Genomic DNA, 24868 nt, shown 5'->3' with positions numbered 1-24868 from the left:
CGTGCCAAAGACACAAGAGCTGCATGATAAACAAGAGGCATGGAGCACAGCAGATGCTTGCGTTTCCTTCCCCTTCCACCTCACATTCAAAGCTACTCCAAGACCAGTTAAGATGATTATTACACACATCAAATCTAAGGTATAGATCACGAAATAAGCAGGGCTGGACAATTTAACCTTCACTGCCACTGTGAGGAGGAACCTGATACTTCCTCCCAGCTTTGGGGCTTGGCCCAAGCCTGGATTCTGATGTGGCTTTGAACTTGCTCCGGCCTGCCCATTAGGCAAGGAAGGTCCAAGCATCAGAAGGTTTCTGGCTGGACACCAAAGTTTGCCAACACCTGTGTGAAATAAATTGGGATACACAAATGTTAAGTGAAATGCTTACGGAATCACAATTTCTTCTTTCTTTCCACATTTAGCACATAGCTCTAATTCATGAGCACACAGTTTGCAGATGATGTGGTAAGAATCCTTTACAGTCTTCTTCAGACATTTGACACTATTAAAAGGAACACAAAAGTTGAATTAAAATGGTTAACCAGACTGTTTGTGACAAAAGATCGCTGCATATCTTTCAAATTTCAGATAGCCGAGTAAGAGAGATGTTTGAATGATTTTCAGAAGCTTTGAAATCCTGTGAGAATGAGTGGGTTTTGCTTGTTTCTTTCTTCTTCATTTTGCAATATGTAATACCCCCTTTCTTCCTAAAGGGGTAGAGAAGGTTTCCCTCTCCTGCATTACATTCTACATCCCTGGCACAAGGCTTCTTGAAAGCAGATTTTCCAGCTGCACATATTAACCAAACGCACAAAATGTTAAAAAGACAAACCAACACAAAGAACGCTTTGCTTGTTGCTTATACCCTGTATCAGGGGCAGTTTCTTCAAGAGTCAGTAGTTCTCATCTTCTCTACAGTAAGGTAACAGTCCAATATAAATCCCCACTCAGTGACTGGGAGGGGTGGCTAACACCCCAGAGGACAGGATCACACTTCAAAACGACCTTGACAGATTAGAGAACTGTCATTTAAGTGTCATTTAACATTTAAGATGTTAAAATAACATTTAAGATGTTAAAATTCACAATATGAATTTTAACAGGGAGAAATGTAAAGTATTGCACTTGGGCAAAAAAAATGAGAGGCACAAATACAAGATGGGTGACACCTGGCTTGAGAGCAGTACATGTGAAAAGGATCTAGGAGTCTTGGCTGACCACAAACTTGACATGAGCCAACAGTGTGACGTGGCAGCTAAAAAAGCCAATGCAATTTTGGGCTGCATCAATAGGAGTATAGCATCTAGATCAAGGGAAGTAATAGTGCCACTGTATTCTGCTCTGGTCAGACCTCACCTGGAGTACTGTGTCCAGTTCTGGGCACCACAGTTCAAGAAGGACACTGACAAACTGGAACGTGTCCAGAGGAGGGCAACCAAATTGGTCAAAGGCCTGGAAACGATGCCTTATGAGGAACGGCTAAGGGAGCTGGGCATGTTTAGCCTGGAGAAGAGGAGGTTAAGGGGTGATATGATAGCCATGTTCAAATATATAAAAGGATGTCACATAGAGGAGGGAGAAAGGTTGTTTTCTGCTGCTCCAGAGAAGCGGACACGGAGCAATGGATCCAAACTACAAGAAAGAAGATTCCACCTAAACATTAGGAAGAACTTCCTGACAGTAAGAGCTGTTCAACAGTGGAATTTGCTGCCAAGGAGTGTGGTGGTCTCCTTCTTTGGAGGTCTTTAAGCAGAGGCTTGACAACCATATGTCAGGAGTGCTCTGATGGTGTTTCCTGCTTAGCAGGGGGTTGGACTCGATGGCCCTTGTGGTCTCCTCCAACTCTATGTTTCTATGATTCTATGACACTGAGCAAGGGCCACTGGCTTACTCTGAAAGTTATCTATCAAATTCTGCTACTTCATCAAACTTGGGCCACCAAAACATAGCCCTTACTTCTAAACATAAAATTACCTTGTAAGTCCCAATGAGTTTGGCAGGACTCACTCCTAAGGAAGTGTACATAAGAAAGCAGCCTTAGTCACAAAGGTCGTTTCAAACACACCCTTTCCTCCTTGCAATAGAGACTTTGAGTGATACAACACTTTCAAAAACAAAGGCAAGCCCAAAGATTGTTTATAACTGCAAGGCGTTCCTCTGTATGAATCACCTAGTTATGCAAAGGTATTACTCCTTCTGAGAAGCAAATGACACATTGAGCAAAAAACACAAGTCACAAAGCCCAGATTTTTGTTTTGTATTAATGAAAAGCAGACAGGTTTGACTGTAAGTGAATGGAAAGAGAGTGCTTAAATCTCTCCCTCTCAAAACGGTTTCCTCCCCATGCAGGGTCCTGCGTACCCTATCATTGCCCTGCTCAAAACTGCAGACTCCTGAGGCTGCTTCTCATTTTAAAATAATACACTGAAGCTTATTTACATGCATGCCTGCATACATCATTTGTCTCTGAATGTATGGAAGAGCAACTAATGATTATTCAAGCAATGGAGGTCTAAGATAGTTCAAAGTCCACTGAAGACTATTCACCTAGATTAATTTTAAGGAAGTGTTCCATAGCTCCAATTTAATGACAGTCTTTACTTTGCATGGCTTTTGTATCAACATTTCTTCACCATGCCTCATTACTCACAAATTTATTTCATGAAATCACAAGACTGTGGCTGTGTCCACACCTTGGGTCATCTTGACATCTGAATACAGTCAAGTATCTTCAGTACATACTGGTCTGCACTGAGCACATGTAATAACAGCAAAGTAGTAAGCTATGGAACAATATTTACTCACCATTTTTTAGGTTGCGTTAGTGGCTTGTATTTGTTGAATTTTACACGCCATTCCAGGACTTCCTTACAATGCTGACATAGCCCTTCATGGATTTTTGCATTAATTTTCTAAAAGGAATATGAAGAGTTTGCATTAGCTTAGTTGAACTTGAAATACAAAATCTCACAAATCAGTGACAACTTCATTATTTCTAGTTTTGAAAACTTTAAGAAACCATATGCGATGTAATGTGTATGGTCTATGAAAAGCTGTTCAAAATTTTGTCAGCATTAATTGCACTGTTTTCTGGATTGCTTGAGGACAGGCACATGCTATGATTTTTATGGAAAGAATGAACCAATCTACTTATTGTTTGACTGCAGACTTAGTTGGGTACATTCAAAAAAGCTTTCTAGATTGCAGCCAAAAGCCTTAGAAATACCTGGTGAGATTTCTCACGTCACTCTTTTAACCAAACACACAGTTCCATATTAAACAGCTTTTGGAAATCCCATCAGCTGTGAGTCAGACACATGTTGTCAGACACAGACAGCTGAAGAAAAGAACTAGCAATATTATACCACCACCAAGGGCTCCAAATAAAATCACAACCATTCTCTTCTTGGCCTCCATCACTGCAAGGCAGGGAGTTGCAAGGATGAAGGGAAGCATTTGCAAATGTTCTCTCCAATCAGTCAAAATTAACACTACTAGCAACTTTCTTATTAGAGATGTTTACAGTAGTGTTAAGCATCATGTATTAGCATGTGAACATCACCATGCTAGGCTAGTTTGACACTCTGGCCAAACATCAGTGCATAGTAAATTCCCCCTTGTACCTACTGAGAGAGAGGTGACTCAGCTATTCCAACAGTGAGCAGGAAGCTACTCATCCTACTATCACAACATTATCTCCGCAAGATCTTGACTCCTTGTTGACTAATCAGATTTAACTACATAAGAAGAGCCTAATGCATCATGCCAATGGTTCATATATTCCCGTATCCTGTTCTCACAATGGCCAACCAGATGCATGTGGGAAATCTGCAAGCAGGATTTGAGCACAAGAGCAGACTTAGGGTTGCCACCTGTATAACACAGGATTGTCCTGTATTTCAATGTAAAATTCAATGTAAAATCCATTGTGTGCGTGTGACAAATTCCAGAGATAAAATCCAGTTAGGTTGCAATAGATTGTAATGGGTTGCTTTCAAGTCACTTCAGCACCAGAATTTTTTAAAAAATTGTCCCCCAACCGCACCGCCCTACCCTGTCCTGTATTTTGCCAGAACAAAGGTGGGAAGCCTAAGCTCACTCGTCTCTTGTGGCTTCTAGCAACTGGTATTCAGATGCATTGCTGGTGTAGTGGTTCAGAGCAGAGGACTCGTAATCTGGGGAACCGGGTTCGCGTCTCCGCTCCTCCACCTGCAGCTGCTGGGTGACCTTCAGCCAGTCCCACTTCTCTGAAGTCTCTCAGCCCCACCCACCTGTTTGTTGTGGGGGAGGAAGGGAAAGGAGAATGTTAGCCGCTTTGAGACTCCTTCGGGTAGTGATAAAGCGGGATATCAAATCCAAACTCTCCTTCTTCCAGCTGTGGAGGCACATCATAGTAAGTTCCTCCGTGAATTTGTCTGATCATATTGTCCTACAGGTTGGTGGCCATAACTGCCGCCTGTGGGTGCTGTGTGAAGAAGTATTTATTTTTATCTTCCCTGAACCTTCCAACATTCAGTTTAATTGGATGTCCATGAGTTGTACTTTTAGAGATGGATAAAAACTCTTCCCTATCCACTTTCTCCGTGCCATGGATAATTTTATAAACTTCTCTAATGTCACCTTATACACAGATTCAGAATTCAAAATGACCATAACAGATTGGAGAACTAGGCCCAAAGTAAGTTTCAATAGGTACAAACAATAGGAGTCAAACTTACAAGAAGATTCCGACTAAACATCAGGAAGAACTTTCTGACAGTAAGAGCTGTTTGACAGTGGACCGGACTCCCTCAGGACCTTGTGAGCTCTCCTTCCTTAGAGGTTTTTATGCAGAGGTTGGATAGCCATCTGTAAGGGGGTTGTGCTAGATGACCCTTGGGGTCCCTTTCTAACTCAACACAATTCTGATTCTATGAACATTTGGGAATCACATGTGCAGCTGATGGTCCCAAACTGCCAAGCGAAGACTCTGATGAGTATTAAGATTGCCTTTGCTGATGCATTGCAGAAACAACAGTGAAAATTATATTTCATTAGGTACATGCACAAGTCCTTTAGCCCCTTATAAGCATATTCTTTCTTGTATTTATCCTGTCCTCGGACCGTTAGGACAGCGTGGAGTTAAGACCGGCACTATGCTCTCAAGTTTATTTTTCACAGCCATAAGAACCAGAAACACAGTTTAAGAAACAAAGCAACAACTACCGGTAAATGTGAAAGCTGAGCTTTCACAATTATGAATTCCACATCTGCTACGGTTACCCAAATGATATTCAGTACAATACAGCAGATCAGGAGAAAGTAAAGTAAAATAAATAAATAAATAGATAAATAGATAGATAAATAAATAAATAAATAAATAAGAAAAAGTCAATGAAAAATAACTGCTTTAGAATGCAAACAGTTTTGTTTCTGTTTGTAAGAGTGGTTTAAATTGCCTGTATTCATCCCATTAAAGTTTCTTCATGGAAACAGTGTAAGCACTGAGAAAACTAAGGTGACTCAGACTTCAAGGTCAAGTGTTGGCAGGAAAAACAAAGCAATTTTTAAAAAGAAAAAAATGCTTTGCATATTACAAATGTATACAGTTAAAATTACAAACAAGTCACAGAAAACACAAAGCAAAGAAGAATTTGCAGGGGCATGATAATAGCATCAGTAGAGATATAATGTGGAAAATAGCTTGCTTTTTTTTTTTTTTGCAAAGGCAAAAGAAAAACTTGGATAAGCCCAGTTCAAAAGCTAAGGTTGTAAGGCTTGGAGTGGGAAAGATTAGCTGTAAGCTAATTTATTGCAAAGGCCATTGTGGCAATCATGATGGGTACAAAGAGTTTAGGCTACAAGAGGAAAAGAGAAGTTAGCTTTTAAGTCACTTAATTCACACTTCCTGAATATATTAGCTAGAATTGTGAGGTTTTTATAAGGCACTTAGCTAATTTTAACTGCACAATCCAAAGAAAGATGCTACACAATGAAAACTGTCTAATTCCTTCCTACAAGAAGCCTTCAGTATTTTGTTATATGGTTGTTTCAACTGAACTAATTACAATCCAATAGATATATTTATGTGATTGCAATCACAATTTGTTATAACAAAATGTAATTTCAAAAAATATGAATTGTCAACATTCTGAGGATCATAGTCTATAAATTTGAGAATTCTACAATGGTCCCCATAACTTGATTCAAATGTTGTCACTATGTATTATTACATATTAAGAAAAGATAAAAGCGCTATTCAGTTTGTTAATGCTTCAGAAACTTGAAGGCAGAAGGTAAATGTGGAAAGTCTAGAAGCAGGGACCCAAAAATGAGAAGCAGGGACCCAAAAAGGGACACTTGACTAAATAGCATCCTCCTGAAGAAACAGAGGAGAATTGTACAGTGGTGCCCCGCAAGATGAAATTAATTCGTTCCGCAATTTTTGTCGTCTAGCGAATTTTTCGTCTTGCGAAGCACGAAATCCCATAGGAATGCATTGAAAATCAATTAATGCGTTCCTATGGTCAAAAAAAGTCTAAACAAAGCCAAATTTGGTACAACAACAGTTTATTAACTGCTCTTTAAAGTCACACATACTGTAAAGAGCAGTTCAAAAACTGAAGGGAAAATAAATTAACTTTATAAACAAAACATGTCTTTGTTTTTAGACGTCGCGAGACGTTTTCGTCTTGCGAAGCAAGCCCATAGGGGAAATTCGTCTTGCGAGGCAAATCGAAAACGGAAAAACCTTTCGTCTAGCGAGTTTTTTGTCTTGCGAGGCATTCGTCTTGCGAGGTACCACTGTAATGTCAGCATTTTTGTTGCATTGTTGTCACAGCTCGTGAGAAATGGGAAAAGGGCTGTGCTACCACAAAGCGTGCTGGTAGTCACATTACAGCCTTCAACTTATGCAAGACAATAGAATCAGAAATATTTATATACCTGATCTACTTAGTGACATTTGCTTGTCTAGCCTTCCAAGTTCTATTATCAAAGAAGAATTACACCGGTAACTCAACTACTGAAGAGCCACTGTATTGCGGTTAAGGCTTACAGTCACACCTCGGGTTACAGACGATTCAGGTTGTGTTTTTTTGGGTTGCGGACCGCCGAAACCCGGAAGTACCGGAATGGGTTTCTTCCGGGTTTCGGTGGTCACGCATGTGCAGAAGCGCTAAATTGTGCTTTGCACATGCGCAGACGCTCCAAATCGCAACCCGCACATGCACCAACATGCTGCTGTGGGTTGTGGATGCTGCGGGTTGCGAATGTGCATTCCGAACAGATCACGTTCGCAACCCAAGCGTCCACTGTACAGGGAAATGATACATACAGTGGTACCTCTGGTTACGTACTTAATTCGTTCTGGAGGTCCGTTCTTAACCTGAAACTGTTCTTAACCTGAGGTACCACTTTAGCTAATGGGGCCTCCTGCTGCCGCCGCGCCGCCAGAGCACGATTTCTGTTCTCATCCTGAAGCAAAGTTCTTAACCCAAGGTACTATTTCTGGGTTAGCAGCGTTTGTAACCCAAGGTACCACTGTAATGAAATGAAAAAGGTGTTTAAAATAACATTCGTAAAAAACCCAGAAGATTTTCTCTTGGGAATTACAGGGACAGAACTTCTTAAACTGTACAGAAACTTATTCATGTATGTGACTACAGAAGTAAGAATGTTACTTGCCCCAAAATGGAAAGAAGTAGTATTCCCAGCAAAGGAAGAATGGATACAAAAACTTATGGAATATGTAGAAATGGCGAAACTTACTGGAAGAATAGGAAATCAAGATAACCTTTTGATAAAAGAATGGAAATGGTTTATTGAGTATTTAGATAAATTGTAAACAGATAAAAACTTTGTTAGGATTATTGTAATAGCCTATAGTTTCATAAGAGTATATATTTAAAGAAGATGAATAAATGACCAAATTAAGTTAATTTGGATACAATTTGGATACGCAAAAGATATTAAAAATAAATTTAAGGAATCTCATTCTTCTACTCCCTATTGACCTCCATCCCTCCCGATTTCAGGCTTCTTGATATACATAATTTATTTTTCCTGCAGCTGGTGATTGTTGATGGTTTGCACATCGTAAGATCTATATCAGACCTGCTATAGTTTTTAAGTTTCTATAATTCCCTTTGATGTATGTCATAAATTTTTTCCAATCGTTAATAAACTTTGTGTTTTTTTGGTTTCTAATTTTTTGTGTCATTTTTGCGAGTTCAACAAATTCAAATAATTTTGTTTGCCAATCACTAATTGATGGGGTGTTTTCACTTTTCCAATTTTGGGCAATTAATAATCTGGCAGCGGTTGTGGCATACTGAAATATAGTCTTATCTTCTTTTTTTATTTCATCCCCAATTATTCCTAGTAGGAATGCCTCTGGTCTTTTAGGAAATGTATATTTAAATATTTTTTTTAACTCATTATAAATATGTTCCCAATATTTCTTCATTTCGTCGCATGTCCACCACATATGGAAAAAATTACCCTCTTTGGTTTTACACTTCCAACAGTTCTTATTTCCTATTTTATACATCTTCCCTAATTTTGCCGGTGTAATGTACATCATCATTTTTAAAATTTTCCCTGAGTCTTACACATGCCATAAATTTCATTCCACTAGTCCATAATCAACCATTTATCATATTCTATATTATATCCCAGATCCATTGCCCATCTTGTCATAACTGCTGAGATGTGGAGCACACCTTGGGTACGGAATGAATGGTATCCTAGTTGCTTGGGAATGCCCTTTTTCATATGCACAGAGCCAGGATCCTTCTAGTGCCTATGTTAAAAAAAGAACTTTCTTAAGTCTCAACTGAAAAATTGGGAAGGACTGTGACCAAAGATAACTCTCCTTGTTTAGATGTTATTTTTAGGTACCGTATTTTTCGCCCCATAGGACGAACCGGCCCATAGGACGCACCTAGTATTTTGGGGGAGAAATAAAGGGGGAAAATTTTCTCCCCAGGTGCGGGGCTGGGGCGGGGGAAGCCTGAGCTTCCCCCCGACCCCAGCCCCCAGAACAGGCTGCTATCCGCTAGCCGCGGGACTTCGCGTGGCTCTCCCACGGCTAGCAGGGCACTGCGCGAAGCCTGAAGCTTGGGGCGTGGGTGCCGGCAAGGTCTCCGCTAGCCGTGGGAGAGCTGCGTCTCCCACAGCCAGCGGATAGCTTCCTGAAGCCTGGAGAGCGAGAGGGCTCTCCAGGCTTCAGCGAAAGCCTGCATTCGCCCCATAGGACGCACACACATTTCCCCTTCATTTTTTTGGGGGGGGGAGCGCGTCCTATAGGGCGAAAAATACGGGAGCTGGGCAGACTGTGGAATTTGAGTAGCAGAAGGTAAGCCATATTGCATCAAGCACTGAGTCTATATAACCAGACACAATAAAGTCATCTCAGATTATTAAAGGAAACGGAAAAATAATGCAGCAATGCCACCAGCAAAATTCAACAGCAGATCTATCTTCCTCTTCTCTGCAGCATTCCAACCAAGGTGCTCCAATATAAAGTACTTCAATGGTGACTTTGAAACTACAACTAATCCAGAACTGGTGACTGGGAGCACCTACCAGGACCATATAACACCAGTCCTAAAAGATCTTCACTGGCTCCCAGTACGTTTCCAAGCGCAATTCAAAGTGTTGGTGCTGACCTTTAAAGCCCTAAACAGCCTCAGCCCAGTATACCTAAAGGAGCGTCTCCACCCTCATCGTTCAGCCCAGACACTGAGATCCAGAGCAGAGGGTGTTCTGGTAGTTCCCTCGCTGCAAGAAGTGAGGAACCAACCAGATGGGCGGGGTATAAATAATAATTTGTTGCTGTTGTTGTTGTCCCTATGGAACACCCTCCCTTCAGAGGTCAAGGAAATAAACAACTATCTGACTTTTAGGAGACATCTGAAGGCAGCCCTATATCGGGAAGCTTTTAATGTTTGATGTTTTAGTATGTTCTGCTATATGCTGTGAGCCACCCAGTGTGGCTGTGGAAACCCAGTCAGATGGGTGGCATTTTCCTTTAAAAAAAAAATATTCGTTTTTAAGCATATTATCATACATACCACAAAATTTCACATCTTATACAATCTTTTTGGACTTCCATCAACACCTCTGATGACCCCCCATTTTTATTATTTATTCTGCAATTCTTTATATTCATATTGCCTTTAATTATCTTGACTAACATCTTCCTTTTTGTCCAATTATGCAATAATTCAGATTATTCACCTCACAAAACTTCTTGCAAACCTACAAATGTAATCTGATCATCACAATTACTTTTCAAATAGTCCATAAATTTACACCAATCTTCTGTGAATCTCTGGTCCTGCTGGTTTCAAATTCTTCCTGTTAATTTGTCTAATTCTGCATACTCCATCAATTTCATCCTCCAAATTATCATCTTGTTTATGATCTTAAATCCAATATTTAGGTTAAACTCAGATATGAAATTATAATTTAATGGTAGACAGTTATTTCTACTCTGACTTCCTTGTTATGATTCAACCAAATTACAATACTTTTGCAAATAAATCTTGAATTTCTTCCAGTCTTCTTCAACCCTCTCCTCTCCCAGGTCACGGATTCTGCCCGTCATCTCAGCTAATTGCATATAGTCCATCAGCTGCATCTGCCATTCTTCCAGTGTGGGTAGATCTTGGGTTTTCCAGTTCTTAGCAATAAGCAATAAGAAAAATCTGTTTGCAATGATGAAAGTGGAAGCGGGAGACGTGAGGGAGTCCACAATAGAATGAAAGGATGTTATGAAACTTACTCTGTTTGTTAAATATGCATTTGTATGAAAAAACTTAATAAAATATTATAAAAAAAAAAAATTTCATCCTCCAATCTTCTTTCGTCGGTAATTCTTCTTGCTTCCATTTTTGTGCTAACAATATTCTTGCTGCCGTCATTGCATATAAAAACAGCTTACAGTCTTTTCTATTTCTATCATCTCCTACAATGCCCAGTAAAAATGCTTCTGGTTTCTTAATAAATGTATATTTCAACATTTTTTTATCTCATTATATATCATTTCCCAGAAGTTTTTCACCTTTTTACATTCCCACCTTTTTACATTCCTTCTTTTTCTTTACATTTCCAACATTTATTGCTTACCTTATACATTTTAGCCAATTTAGAGGTGTAATATACCATCTATACACCATTTTCATCACATTTTCTTTTAAAGCATTGCATGCAGAAAACTAAACCTTCCTTCCATAATTTTTCCCAATCGTTCAGCTGTATATTATACCCAATATCTTTAGCCCAATGAATCATAACAGACTTTACCTCCTCATCTTTCAAATGCCAATCAAGCAGCAATTTATACATTTTAGACAAAATTTTATATTTATTACTTAATATCTCAACTTCAAACTTTGATTTTCATTACAAAGAATACCTCAGGAAATGAGAGCAACCCTGAACTGTAACATTACGCTCCAAGAAATTGAATGCGCCATTCAGAATCTTCAACTAGGCAAGTCTCCAGGACCAGATGGACTCACTTCCAAATACTATAAGGTATTGAAGGACTCTTTGATACAACCACTGTTGGAAGTTTGCAACCAGATTATGGAGGGGAGGAAGGCACCGGAAACGTGGAAAGAAGCTTTCATCACGTTGATACCAAAATTAGAAACTGAAAAAACTCAACTTAAAAACTACCGTCCTATCTCACTCCTAAATGTGGATTACAAAATCTTTGCAGACATTTTGGCAAGTAGGTTTAAGAAAGTATTAAATGAAGTGATTCATAAGGACCAAGCAGGCTTTCTCCCTGGTAGGCATTTATTTGACAAGACAAGAAACATCATTGATATTTTGGAATTTTTACAGACAAATTCAAATACAAGAGCGGTGTTGATCTTTATTGATGCGGAGAAAGCCTTTGACAACATTTCTTGGATGTTTATGAAGAAAAATTTGGAAAGGATGGGAGTAGGGCGGGGGTTTGAAAATGGAATAGAAGCAATTTATTCAGAACAAAAAGCTAAATTGATAGTGAACAACGTGGTGACAGAGGAGTTCAAAATTGAAAAAGGGACACGACAGGGGTGCCCTCTGTCTCCTCTGTTGTTTATCTCAGTCCTGGAGGTGCTATTGAACAAGATCAGAAATGACCGGTTGGCACAGGGAATTGTGGTCGGAGAGAAACAATATAAATTGAAAGCATTTGCAGATGACTTGGTATTAACACTACAGGAGCCAGCCTCTAGCACTAAAAGAGCGTTAGAATTAATTTCTGACTTTGGTCGGGTGGCGGGATTTAAGCTGAATAAACAAAAAACTAAAGTTCTAGCAAAAAATTTGACAACTATTGAAATAGAGGAGTTCAGAAAAGAAACGGAATTAAATGTGGTTAAAAAAGTAAAGTATTTAGGGGTGCACTTGACCTCCAAAAACTTGAATTTGTTTAAGGACAATTATGAGAAATGTTGGTTAGAGATCAAAAGAGACTTGGAAACATGGTCAAGACTGAAACTTTCCTTGTTGGGTAGAATAGCTGCTATAAAGATGAATGTATTGCCGAAAATGCTATTTCTGTTTCAGGCCCTCCAGATCGTGGACAAGGTGGAATGTTTTGGAAAATGGCAGAGGGATATTTCTAAATTTGTCTGGCAGGGCAAAAAGCCCCGAATTAAGTTTAAAATACTAACGGATGCGAAAGAAAGAGGGGGGTTTGCCCTGCCGGACTTGAGGTTATATTATGAATCTGCAGCCCTCTGCTGGTTGAAAGATTGGATTTTATTGGAGAACACCGATGTCCTCGACCTGGAAGGATTTGATAATGCTTTTGGGTGGCATGCATATTTGTGGTATGACAAGGTTAAAGTTCATAGATCATTCAAAAACCATATTGTCAGAAGGGCAATTTTTATGGTCTGGTCAAAATATAAAGACTTATTGGAGAGTAAAACTCCAAGGTGGCTCTCACCGATGGAGGCCAAAGCACGGAAAAGACTCAATATGGAGGCCCACTGGCCTAAATATTGGGAAATAATTGAAAAAATTGGAGATAATTGGAGGTTGCAGAGTATGGAAAAGTTAAAAAACAAGGTGCGAGATTGGTTACATTATGCTCAAATTCAGGAAGTTTTTAAAGCGGACAAAAAAGTGGGTTTCCAGGAGGAAAAGTCGAAATTAGAGACAGAGCTGCTTGAGCCAAAATCTAAGTTAATTTCGAGAATGTACAACTTGTTGCTTAAATGGAATACACAGGATGAGATTGTTAAATCCTCCATGATAAAGTGGGCGCAGGATTTGGGGCACAACATTATGTTTGAAGACTGGGAAAGGTTATGGAACACCGGAATGAAATTTACGGCATGTAGTGCCCTGAAGGAAAATATTATGAAAATGACATACCGGTGGTACATGACCCCAGTCAAGCTTGCAAAGATATATCACCTGTCTGACAACAAATGTTGGAAATGTAAAGAGGAGGAAGGGACATTCTTACACCTCTGGTGGACCTGCCCGAAGGTGAAGGCCTTCTGGGAGATGATACATAATGAACTAAAAAAGGTACTTAGATTTACCTTACCCAAGAAACCGGAGGCCTTCCTCCTGGGCATGGTAGACCAGAGGGTGGCCAAGAAAGATAGAATTTTCTTTATGTATGCTACTACAGCAGCAAGGATCCTGATGGCAAAGCATTGGAAGACACAAAATTTACCCACATTGGAAGAATGGCAGACGCAGCTGATGGACTATATGGAACTGGCTGAAATGACTGGCAGAATCCGAGGCTCGGGAGAAGAAGAAACGGAGGAAGTTTGGGAAAAATTTAAGGACTATTTGAAAAGGCATTATAGGTTGTATGAATGTTAAAAAATGCTCCTTTTTAGGAAATTACAGCTTCAGCATCGGTTAATTTTTTGAATTGGAAAATAAGGAACAACAAGACAGAAGTGGTGTAATGAAATAATTTTATTGTGTTGAAACTAAAACAATGGATTTGGACTGAAATGTTTAGAGACCAGATATCACGATAAAATGGAAGATATATTATTATGTTTAAAATAAGTTAACAATTTGCTGAGGTTTTAAATTTACAGAGAATGCAGTGTTCGGAAGATGGGGGGAGTCCACTAGATTTATGGAAATAAGTGTTTGGAAGTTGGATTTTGTATACTATAAACTTAATAAAAATTATATTAAAAAAACAAAAACAAACTTTGATTTTCATCAAATCCTTTTACTTTAAAATCCTGTTTAAACATTTCATTAACCTGATAGTGTAGCCAATCGTTTACATATTCTTTGACTTCCTCATATGGTTTCAACTTCCATTTACTAGATGGATGGCATTTTCCAGCTGCACTGGCTCCCAGTGGAGTACAGGGTCAGATTTAAGGTGCTGGTTTTGTCCTTTAAAGCCCTTCACGGCCTAGGACCCTCGTACCTACGGGACCGCCTCTCCTGGTATGCCCCACGGAGGACCTTAAGGTCCATATATAGCAACACCCTAGTGGTCCCAGGCCCTAAAGAAGTTAGATTAGCTTCAACCAGAGCCAGGGCCTTTTCAGAGTTGTTCTGCCTGGCCTTTGGCCTGGAGTCAATTGATTCCCTCCCCCTCTTTCCTTTTTCAATTCTCCTCCTGTGATGAGGCTGCATTTTAATGTTTCAATGCTTCAATGTTGTGTTTAATCTTCTATTCATTCCACTTGTTTCTATTATTGCTTGCTTAGCCGCCCTGAGCTGGGAAGAGCAGGGTATAAATAAAATTTATTTATTTATTTATTTATTTATTTATTTATTTATATTATTATTATTATTATTATTATTATTATTATTATTATTATTAAATCATCATCATCAAGGTTGCGGAAGGTGTTTCAACTACAGCCATTAGTAAGCTTCATGCTTTTTAAAAAAGATGCATATCCCCTTTTGTAGGGCATATGTTAAAGACAGCAGGACAAGCCATAAATTCCCCGGTTTTAACAAGATTGCCAGTCTTCTGAATAGACATGTAAGCAGAACACTATAAGAAATAGTTTTAAAATTCACAGCTAGCTTCTACTTACTCTTCCTCACATTTCTGGTTTGTATTCATTAGTATGCAAAAACAAATAAATGAAAAGAAACCGTATTTTGTATTCCTGAGAGCATTCTGGCATCTTTAACCATTTTAATAGTTTGGGGAGGCACCAGGCAAACTTCAGCACTGAAAGAAAACTTGATGTTGCTAAGCAATGTCCTTTTTGAGGGGGAAGAGCTTTCCTTCCAAATACTTTGCTATTCCATTAAGGGAGTATGACATCACAACTGGAAAGGGAAATGTTTCAAGGATAAAGGCAGGCCAGAAATGTTAATGTACTTGGAATGCAAGCAGGCATGGCCAGGAGTGCTCTGTATGAGCAGCTCTGAGAGGAGTGCAGACATTTCCCAAGGGCTACTTAAAGTCATTCATTACCTATAGCTTGTCAAACAGGAATCTATGATAAAGCAAGAGGATCATTATTTTAATGGTAATGAAGCATGAAATACTGTAATTATGAAACCAAGGCACAACACCCACTTCCTGATTGACCTATGCTTCCTATTCTAGACTTCTCTCTCTCTCTCTCTCTCTCTCTCTCTCTCTCTCTCTCTCTCTCTCTAGCAAACACTGGATACATGTATTGCTTTACATTAATAAGGAAGTATGTTTAATTTTCTTTTTAAAAATCAGCAGTATATTTTTCTTTCTGTAACTCTTCCATTTATGCTAAGGCTATTCTAAATCTTTATATTTGTAAATTATAGGAAGAGTAGAACTTCACCCTCCACTTTCTTTTTTTAAAAAAAACCACACAGAGACACAAAGACAGGAAGGTGGATGAAAATGTACAGATTTATTGCAGTTAACACTACAAGTCTGAGAAAGAATATATATTTGAAGATCACACATCATTTCAGACAAGGACTACAATCTCTAGACTCTAGGGCAGCGTTTTCCCCTTTGAGAGTCTTGTCTTCCTGGTGTAACACTTCTCTGGGGGTAGTTTTAATAATACTATTTTATCCTTGAATTGTTTTCTTTAGCTAAGAAACTAGGAAAAATTACAGAGTGTACCATCTGAAACCCTTTCAAACGGGACCACACTGTGGAAGGGCATTCTTTTATTTCACACACAGCGAATACTGTAAGACACTTTTCAGACAAGTATCATCACAAACTTGGTATATCTAGCAATTAACTTGAATGACATACATAATCCTGGTACTTTTTTTCTTATGTTAACCCTGCTGTGTTCCTTATATTACCTTACTTACTTACTTACTTCTATATTCATATTCCACACTAGGGGCTGCCATTCACACCACATCTTGCCCTGCATGTGGCCAACCCCTTTCCCTTTTACATGCATGTGTGACCAAGGCAGACAATGCCTAGTACCTTAAGGATGACAAAGATAGTACTAGGTGGGTATGTCTAGGGAGGGTGTCCTACAATTTGGGAAACACCACAGAAAAGGTTCTTTCTCCAGTAGTCACCAGCATAACCTCTGAAGAAGTCACAATGCTCTTGTAAGCCAATGCAGCTTTCAGAAAAGTAGAACCAAAATTCTAAGGTCACGTGCAAAGGTAAGGATGAAGACAAAAAGTACTGAACACCTGAATGGGGCTATTTTAGAAGCACTTGATTCTCTCCCCCCCCCCCCATGCCATGCATGTGCCCAGCAAAGACCAAACCCGGTCTATCTGCACAGCAGAAGTGATGGATATGGAGCCATGCCAAACACCTGCCCTAATCACATAAGATGAAGTCAGTATAGCTTCTTCTATGCCACAATCCTCCTTATTTGGGCCATTTCTCTTGTACTTCAAGTTTGGTGCCAGCATGTCAAGCCTGGAATGAAAGATGTTCCTGAGCAGATGCAGCCAGGACCACTGAAGAGCCTGCCTGCTATACTGTTCTCACGCCCTGCTTTGTGTGGTAGTGCTGAAAAGTGAAAGTGACTCAAGTCCTGAGCTCGACTGCAGGATAAACAAGAACTGTAAAGGATTGGTAGGTAAGGTATGTGCACATGATAAGACACATGGTTATTAAGCATATAGTAAGTCATATGACAAAAGCGGTTTCTTACCTGATGACATCTGCAATAGAACATCTCAGTTTCTGAGTACAAACAGAAAACTGCCTTGTTCTTTTTTTTTAAAGTAATACTATACAGTGGTGCCTCGCAAGACTAAATTAATTCGTTCCGCAAGTCTTTTCGTCTTGCGAGTTTTCCGTCTTGCGAAGCACGGTTTCCCATAGGAATGCATTAAAAATCAATTAATGTGTTCCTATGGAAACCGCCCCCGACCTCTTATGAAGGCTGGCGGGGGGCGAAAGTCTTTGCTTTCCCCCCCGCCTGCCTTCCCGGGACAGAGGAGACTTCTCCGCTGTCCCAGGGCGATCTTAAAATGCTGGCGGGCGGCAGCGAAGGCTTCGCTGCCGCCCGCCAGCATTTTAAGATCGCCCCGGGACAGTGGAGAAGTCTCCGCTGTCCCAGGGGCTTTTAAAATGCTGGCGGGCGGCAGCGAAGGCTTTGCTGCCGCCCGCCAGCATTTTAAAATCGCCCCGGGACAGCGGAGGAATTCTCCGCTGTCCCTGGGCGATTTAAAAGCCCCCGGGAAGGCAGGCAGGGGGGACAAAGACGTTTGCCCCCCGCCCACCTTCAGAAGAGGTCCTGGACCTCTTCTGAAGGCTGGTGGGGGACAAAAGTCTTTGCTCCCCCCTGCCTGCCTTCCCGGGAGAGCAGAGAAACGCAGCAGCTTTTAAATCGCCCCAGGACTGTCCGGGACGATTTAAAAGCCCCCGGGAAGGCAGGCAGGGAGGACAAAGACGTTTGCCCCCCGCCCGCCTTCGGAAGAGGTCTTTGCTCCCCCCCGCCTGCCTTCAAAAGCCGTCCGGAGGCTTTTAAATCGCCCCGGGACAGTCCCGGGGCGATTTAAAAGCCCCCGGTTAGGCAGGCAGGGGGGACAAAGACTTTTGCCCCCCGCCTGCCTTCGGAAGAGGTCATGGACCTCTTCTGAAGGCAGGCGGGGGGCAAAAGTCTTTGCTCCCCCCCCGCCTGCCTTCAAAAGCCGTCCGGGGGCTTTTAAATCGCCCCGGACAGTCCCGGGGCAATTTAAAAGCCCCCGGTTAGGCAGGCAGGGGGGACAAAGACTTTTGCCCCCCGCCCGCCTTCAGAAGAGGTCCTGGACCTCTTCTGAAGGCTGGCAGGGGGCAAAAGTCTTTGCTCCCCCCCGCCTGCCTTCAAAAGCCGTCCGGGATAGCGGGAAGCGCTTCCCTGCTATCCCGGACCACTTTTAAAATGCTGGCGGTGGGGAGGAAAGCCTTTCGCCCCCGCCGGCCTTCCTGGACCTCTTCTGAAGTCCGGGGGGGGGGGGAAGGCTTTGCTCCCCACCGCCAGCATTTAAGAGAGGTCCCCGGAGATTTCCCTATGGGCTTTCGTCTTGCGAAGCAAGCCCATAGGAAAAATCGTCTAGCGAAGCGTCGCAAAAACCGAAAAACCCTTTCGTCTTGCGGGTTTTTCGTCTTGCGAAGCATTCGTCTTGCGGGGCACCACTGCAGTTCAGAGTAAGTCTTAAACCTGCCTTATGGCTACATTTTAGCTTTCAAGAAAGCCAGGTGTACAGCATTAAAACTCAAATTCAAAAGGGGAGTGTACTAAAAGAGGAAACACTAAGATATTGTGCACTGGTGCTCTATCAGTCATGGAATCATAGCAAAAAACTGAGGCATACGCAGAAAAGAGAATTTGGTTGTATTCATATATTTTAACATGTCCCCTCTCACCACCATACCACAAATCCATTATATGTTCTTTTGGATTATTCAAATAGTGAAGTACAGGCGCAATATTATATTTTAGTTGGAAAATTAAAAACAGAAGCAAAAATAAATAAAAATTAATTACAACCAAATGGCTTATACCAGGGGTCAGCAAACTAAGGTCCGTGGACTGGACAAGGTCTGAGGGGCTCTTTAATACAGCCTGAGGACCCTGCTGCCCGCCTGGTCAGTCCCCACACTAAACTGGCATTGCACAGCGACGCCTCACTGCACGGGGACTAACTTCCACGACAGGCACGCAGGCAGCTTTGGACTGGCTCCAGGAAGTTCCCACAGCCAATCCAAAACCACGGATGCCTCTGGGCAGGTGGCGATGGTGGCCAATCCGAAGCTGCACTGGGTTTCCTCAGCGTGCGGGCGGCAAGGCTTCGGATTGGCCAGCATCGCGGCCATGGGCAGAGAGGCTGGTGGGTGTGTCGCGGGGCTTCGGCCGGAGCTTGGAACACCTGCTGGCCCCACGCCAGGTGCCCGGGAAAGCTCTCCCAGAAACAAGAGGCACCACCAGCATCGTCGGCTCCCAACCACTGCTGGAAGAGGGGCAGGGGGAGAGAGAGCAGCCCCCCTCCATCAGTGTATGTGCACATGCATGCGTGTGTGGTCCGGCCGCCAGAAGATTTGAGGGACAGTAAGCTGGCCTGCTGGTAGAAAAGTTTGCTGAACCCTGGCATATACCAATTAATAGCCAATGAAAGAGTAGCAGTGGTGATGCCCATATTTACAGAATTTATATGGTTAAGTGATGGTAAAAGAGAAGACAGCCATTTGAAATGCTTTAGTCTCCCTATGCTATACTAGATTCAGTACGTAGCCATGTTGGTCTGACACAGTCGAAATAAAAATTAAAAAATTGTCTAGTAGCACGTTATAAACCAGGGACGCGGGTGGCGCTATGGGTTAAACCACAGAGCCTAGAACTTGCCGATCAGAAGGTCGGCAGTTCGAATCCCCGCGATGGCGTGAGCTCCCGTTGCTCGGTCCCTGCTCCTGCCAACCTAGCAGTTCAAAAGCACGTCCAAGTGCAAGTAGATAAATAGGTACTGCTCCAACGGGAAGGTAAACAGCGTTTCTGTGCGCTGCTCTGGTTTGCCAGAAGCAGCTTAGTCCTGCTGGCCACATGACCTGGAAGGTGTACGCCGGCTCCCTTGGCCAATAAAGCGAGATGAGCGCTGCAACCTCAGAGTTGGCCACAACTGGACCTAATGGTCAGGGGTCCCTTTACCTTATAGACCAACTAAGTTTGTTCTGGTATAAGCTTTGCATGCACAGGAAAGCTTATACCAGAACAAACTTAGTCTATAAGGTGTTACTAGACAATTTTTTACTTTTTACTTATACTATACTAGTTATATAAGCCCCCCCATGGAATTGTTCAGAGCTTTATGCTCTGCAGAAATAAAATAAAAAAACTTTTAACATGTTTTAAAATCTACTCCATCTGTGGCCTTTGCGCACGCATGCGCGCACACCCACACACCCCATGTTTCCACTTTAGTTAAATATCAATGGTGCTCTTTCTTTTTTATTTGAGATATGTAGATTGGATTGCATCCAACAAAGGTGCCCATTAGCACCAGGTGTTCCACCTGCACAAACAGGACCTCCTCTTCCTCTCCTCTATCTCAATTTTTATTTTCACCACCGGCTAAAACACTCCACCTTTCTCGTTAAATGCCAATGCCTGAAACTGACCTTTCCCATAGCAATGTGGTTTAGGTGTGTGATCAAACTGGACTACTGCCTGAAGTGTACAAATGTTTCTCTTTCAAGCCCTGCCATTAAGGTATGCAGCTATAGACCAATGACATAACACTATCCTGCATGGAATGTCGTAATACAAGAACACCCCTACAACTGCATCTATTCATGGTCAAAAACATGGTTGCCCAATAAGTAAATAACTTCTGAGGGTGGAATCAGCAACAGACTAACACATTTCCAGAGCAGCGAATGTCAGAAAGTAGAATGTCCACCATTTATAAAGACTCTCTACATATCAACATGAATGTAGAAATTATTGGGAAGCTGCCCTCATGCAATTGTAGAAACAACAGTTCTATAGTAAAAAGTACTATTAAAACTGTTAAATAAAAATATTACTCATTTAATGTTTGAGGGCTTAGGCAATTCTAAATCTTATTGAAAGCACTGGTATTAATATGAAGTTAAAGGCCTTAGGCTACATTTCCAAGGACATATATTTCAAAGTACCGGTAAATGCCAACAGGTCACACTATCAAACAAATATAATCACAACAGGAGGATCAGTCATATTGACCACCATACACATCAGGCACACACAAAGAAAAGAGAATTCAGATGACAACAAAGCTATTTATTCAACAGTACACCCATACGGGGACGCAGGTGGCGCTGTGGGTTAAAGCCTCAGCGCCTAGGCCTTGCCGATCGAAAGGTCGGCGGTTTGAATCCCTGCGGCGGGGTGCGCTCCCGCTGCTCGGTCCCAGCGCCTGCCAACCTAGCAGTTCGAAAGCACCTCTGGGTGCAAGTAGATAAATAGGGACCGCTTACCAGCGGGAAGGTAAACGGCGTTTCCGTGTGCGGCTCTGGCTCGCCAGAGCAGTGATGTCACGCTGGCCACGTGACCCGGAAGTGTCTGCAGACAGTGCTCGCCCCTGGCCTCTTAAGTGAGATGGGCGCACAACCCCAGAGTCTGTCAAGACTGGCCCGTACGGGCAGGGGTACCTTTACCTTTTTACACCCATACCACCCTGCTTGTACCTTAAGCTCTGCTCTGGAGGTTCTCTTTGTGTGCCCACCCATTACGTCAGAAAGTTGTGTGGCCATGACAGAGAGATCTTTCTTTATGGTGGCTCCACCGCTGTGCAATTCCCTTCCACTGGACCTGCACCCAATCTCTTTGCTGCAAGCTTTTTGGAAGCCCCTGAAAAATTTTCTTCAACTGGTTTTCCAGGCATGATGCCCATTCATTGGGTAAGGTTTTTTTAATGTCTAGTGTTATGAATTTGGTGTGTTTTAAATATTATAGTGTTTCTATCATTTGTTTGTATTACAGTAATAATTGCTTGGGGAAATTGTTTGCTCAGAAAAGAAGCCTAAAATATTTGCATTGTTATCATCTTGCAGTATCCTGAAGTTCATTGCTCAATGAGTATTTGAGGCTATTTAGTTGAGAAAAAAGGTAAATAAAAAGAGCTTGAGACAGACGTTAATGAAATATCACATGATATTATATCACATGCATAGCAGCTTCTTGTGCCTGTAACTGGTTACTCTGATTCTGCCAACTGGGAAACTCAGGTACCAGAGACAGTAGGAATGAAATTAAACCCAGGAATTTGGGCCTGTGCTGCAGTCCCTATTGAAACTCATCCATCCATAGGTGGCATATTGGGAGAAGCAAGGGTGACAGCCTGACATGAATTTAACCAGAGAGGGCTTTCTCATTTCTGGCACCTTGCTTATATGCTGCCTTCCCCATTAAGGCTCACCTGGCATCAAAACAGATGCTCTTCCAGTGCAGGTAGAAACTTGATTTACCTAGGCTTTTCAGCATCTGATTACAGTGGTACCCCGCAAGACGAACGCCTCGCGAGACGAAAAACTCGCAAAACGAAAGGTTTTTTCGTTTTCGAGTTGTCTCGCAAGACGAATTTCCCTATGGGCTTGCTTCGCAAAACGAAGCTTGCCCCGGGGACAGCGGGTCTTCTCTTTTGAAGCAAGGGGCGGCGGGGAGATCGCTTCTCCCCACCGCCCCTTGCTTCAAAAGAGGTCCGGGGGCAGCTCTTCCCGCTGCCCCCGGACCTCTTTTGAAGCAAGCGGCTGCGGGGAGATCGCGTCTCTTCGCAGCCGCTTGCTTCAAAAGAGATCCCGGACCTCTTTTGAAGCAAGCGGCTGCGGGGAGATCGCGTCTCTCCGCAGCCGCTTGCTTCAAAAGAGATCCCGGACCTCTTTTGAAGCAAGCGGCTGCGGGGAGATCGCTTCTCTCCGCAGCCGCTTGCTTCAAAAGAGATCCCGGACCTCTTTTGAAGCAAGCGGCTGCGGGGAGATCGCTTCTCTCCGCAGCCGCTTGCTTCAAAAGAGATCCCGGACCTCTTTTGAAGCAAGCGGCTGCGGGGAGATCGCGTCTCTCCGCAGCCGCTTGCTTCAAAAGAGATCCCGGACCTCTTTTGAAGCAAGCGGCTGCGGGGAGATCGCTTCTCTCCGCAGCCGCTTGCTTCAAAAGAGATCCCGGACCTCTTTTGAAGCAAGCGGCTGCGGGGAGATCGCGTCTCTCCGCAGCCGCTTGCTTCAAAAGAGATCCCGGACACCTGCCCCAGCCGCTGGGCTTCGTAGCGCTGCTGCGAAGCCGGGCGGGGGGCGGGAACACCTGCCCCAGCCGCTGGGCTTCGTAGCGCTGCTGCGAAGCCGGGCGGGGGGGCGGGAACACCTGCCCCAGCCGCCGGGCTTCGTAGCGCTGCTGCGAAGCCGGGCGGGGGGGCGGGAACACCTGCCCCAGCCACCCCGCTTCGGAACGCTGCTCCGAAGCGGGGTGGGGGGGCGGGAACACCTGCCCCAGCCGCCGGGCTTCGTAGCGCTGCTGCGAAGCCGGGTGGGGGGGCGGGAACACCTGCCCCAGCCGCCGGGCTTCGTAGCGCTGCTGCGAAGCCGGGCGGGGGGGCGGGAACACCTGCCCCAGCCACCCCGCTTCGGAACGCTGCTCCGAAGCGGGGTGGGGGGGCGGGAACACCTGCCCCAGCCGCCGGGCTTCGTAGCGCTGCTGCGAAGCCGGGCGGGGGGGGCGGGAACACCTGCCCCAGCCGCCGGGCTTCGTAGCGCTGCTGCGAAGCCGGGCGGGGGGGGGGGGCGGGAACACCTGCCCCAGCCACCCCGCTTCGGAACGCTGCTCCGAAGCGGGGTGGGGGGGCGGGAACACCTGCCCCAGCCGCCGGGCTTCGTAGCGCTGCTGCGAAGCCCGCGCCCCCCAGCCTTCAGAAGAGGTCCGGGGACAGACTGTCCCCGGACCTGGTCTGAAGGCGGTTTCCCTAGGAACGCATTAATTGATTTTCAATGCATTCCTATGGGAAACCGTGCATCGCAAGACGAAAAAACCGCAAGACGAAGAGACTTGCGGAACGAATTAATTTCGTCTTGCGAGGCACCACTGTATTTTTATAGGCTGCTACTGGCTTTTATTTGTTCTGCCGTTATTAATTTACATTGTTTTTATTACCATTGCAAGCTAGTTTTGTTTAAACATGTAAACAAACTCAGAACTCTGCTTGTTTAAAAAATCCTCCTTGTTTTCAAAATAAAATTGGTAAGTCTCATCATTCCTTAGTCCACACCCAAACAAGAACGCCCACCTTAAACTCCGTCACAGGTGCATCTTCAGCCAGCCGACACTTCATAAGGGATGGTTACAGCGATGAGTATTTAAATTACACTTGAAAGATGCTGCTTTCTATGCATTGTGGGTCCTGCCTGACTAGAGAGACCAGTCTAATTAAGCCATGCAGAACAGGAACAGCGACCTGGGGCTGCAGTTCTGTGGTCACACACTTGGAAGCTAGTTCCATTGAACCCAAACATGGACAGGCCTGGATTTCATTGCCTTTTAAATAGTTTGTTGGAATCTGCCCAGAGTGGCAGGGAAACCCAGCCAGGTGGGCGGGGCACAAATAAATTATTAGCCACTCTTCCTACCGCACACCTGCAGTCACACCTTCTCAACTCATCTTCGGGGGGGGGGACCTCTGGCCCTCGGGCTGCTGGTGGCTTCAGCTTCTCTCCGTCTGGTCAGTGGTCCTGGGCTACCACCTGGAGGGCCAGAGGCTGCCCCGGCCCCGGAGCGAGGCTTCAGCTTAGGCTTCGGTGCGCAGGGAGAGAAGGGGGGCCCCGCGGGGCGCCTACCTTGCGCCGGGCGCTGGCGTCGTGCCTGTCGTTGCGGAAGGCCTGCGCGTTCTGGTGGCGCTGCGGCCTCGTGCGCGCCACGTTCCCCCGCTGGCAGCTCATCCTCCGGCCCGGAAGTGACGCTGGCCGGCTTCCGCCGCTCGGGGCCCCCGACGCCGAATG

The 24868-nt window shown here is 43.6% G+C and overlaps 1 protein-coding gene across 1 annotated transcript in view; it reads right to left on the bottom strand.

Moving 5' to 3' along the window:
* The window catches only part of LOC309380637 (uncharacterized protein C9orf85 homolog), a 28219-nt gene extending 3373 nt beyond the window's left edge, over positions 1 to 24846 (bottom strand). The window contains exons 1-3 of the mRNA XM_081930826.1: positions 24707 to 24846; positions 2806 to 2912; positions 389 to 502 (exon numbers count right to left, since the gene is read on the bottom strand). Coding sequence (XP_081786952.1) covers positions 389 to 502; positions 2806 to 2912; positions 24707 to 24808 — 323 coding nt within the window. The 5' untranslated portion in view covers positions 24809 to 24846. The remainder of the gene's footprint in view (positions 1 to 388; positions 503 to 2805; positions 2913 to 24706) is intronic.
* Between the last annotated feature and the right edge of the window lie 22 nt (positions 24847 to 24868).

Source organism: Podarcis melisellensis, assembly GCF_964234715.1.
Source record: "Podarcis melisellensis genome assembly, chromosome: 11".
NCBI classification, from domain to species: Eukaryota; Metazoa; Chordata; class Lepidosauria; order Squamata; family Lacertidae; genus Podarcis; species Podarcis melisellensis.
Note: the sequence above shows the minus strand (reverse complement) of the source record. Positions and strands in the feature narration are given on the sequence as shown.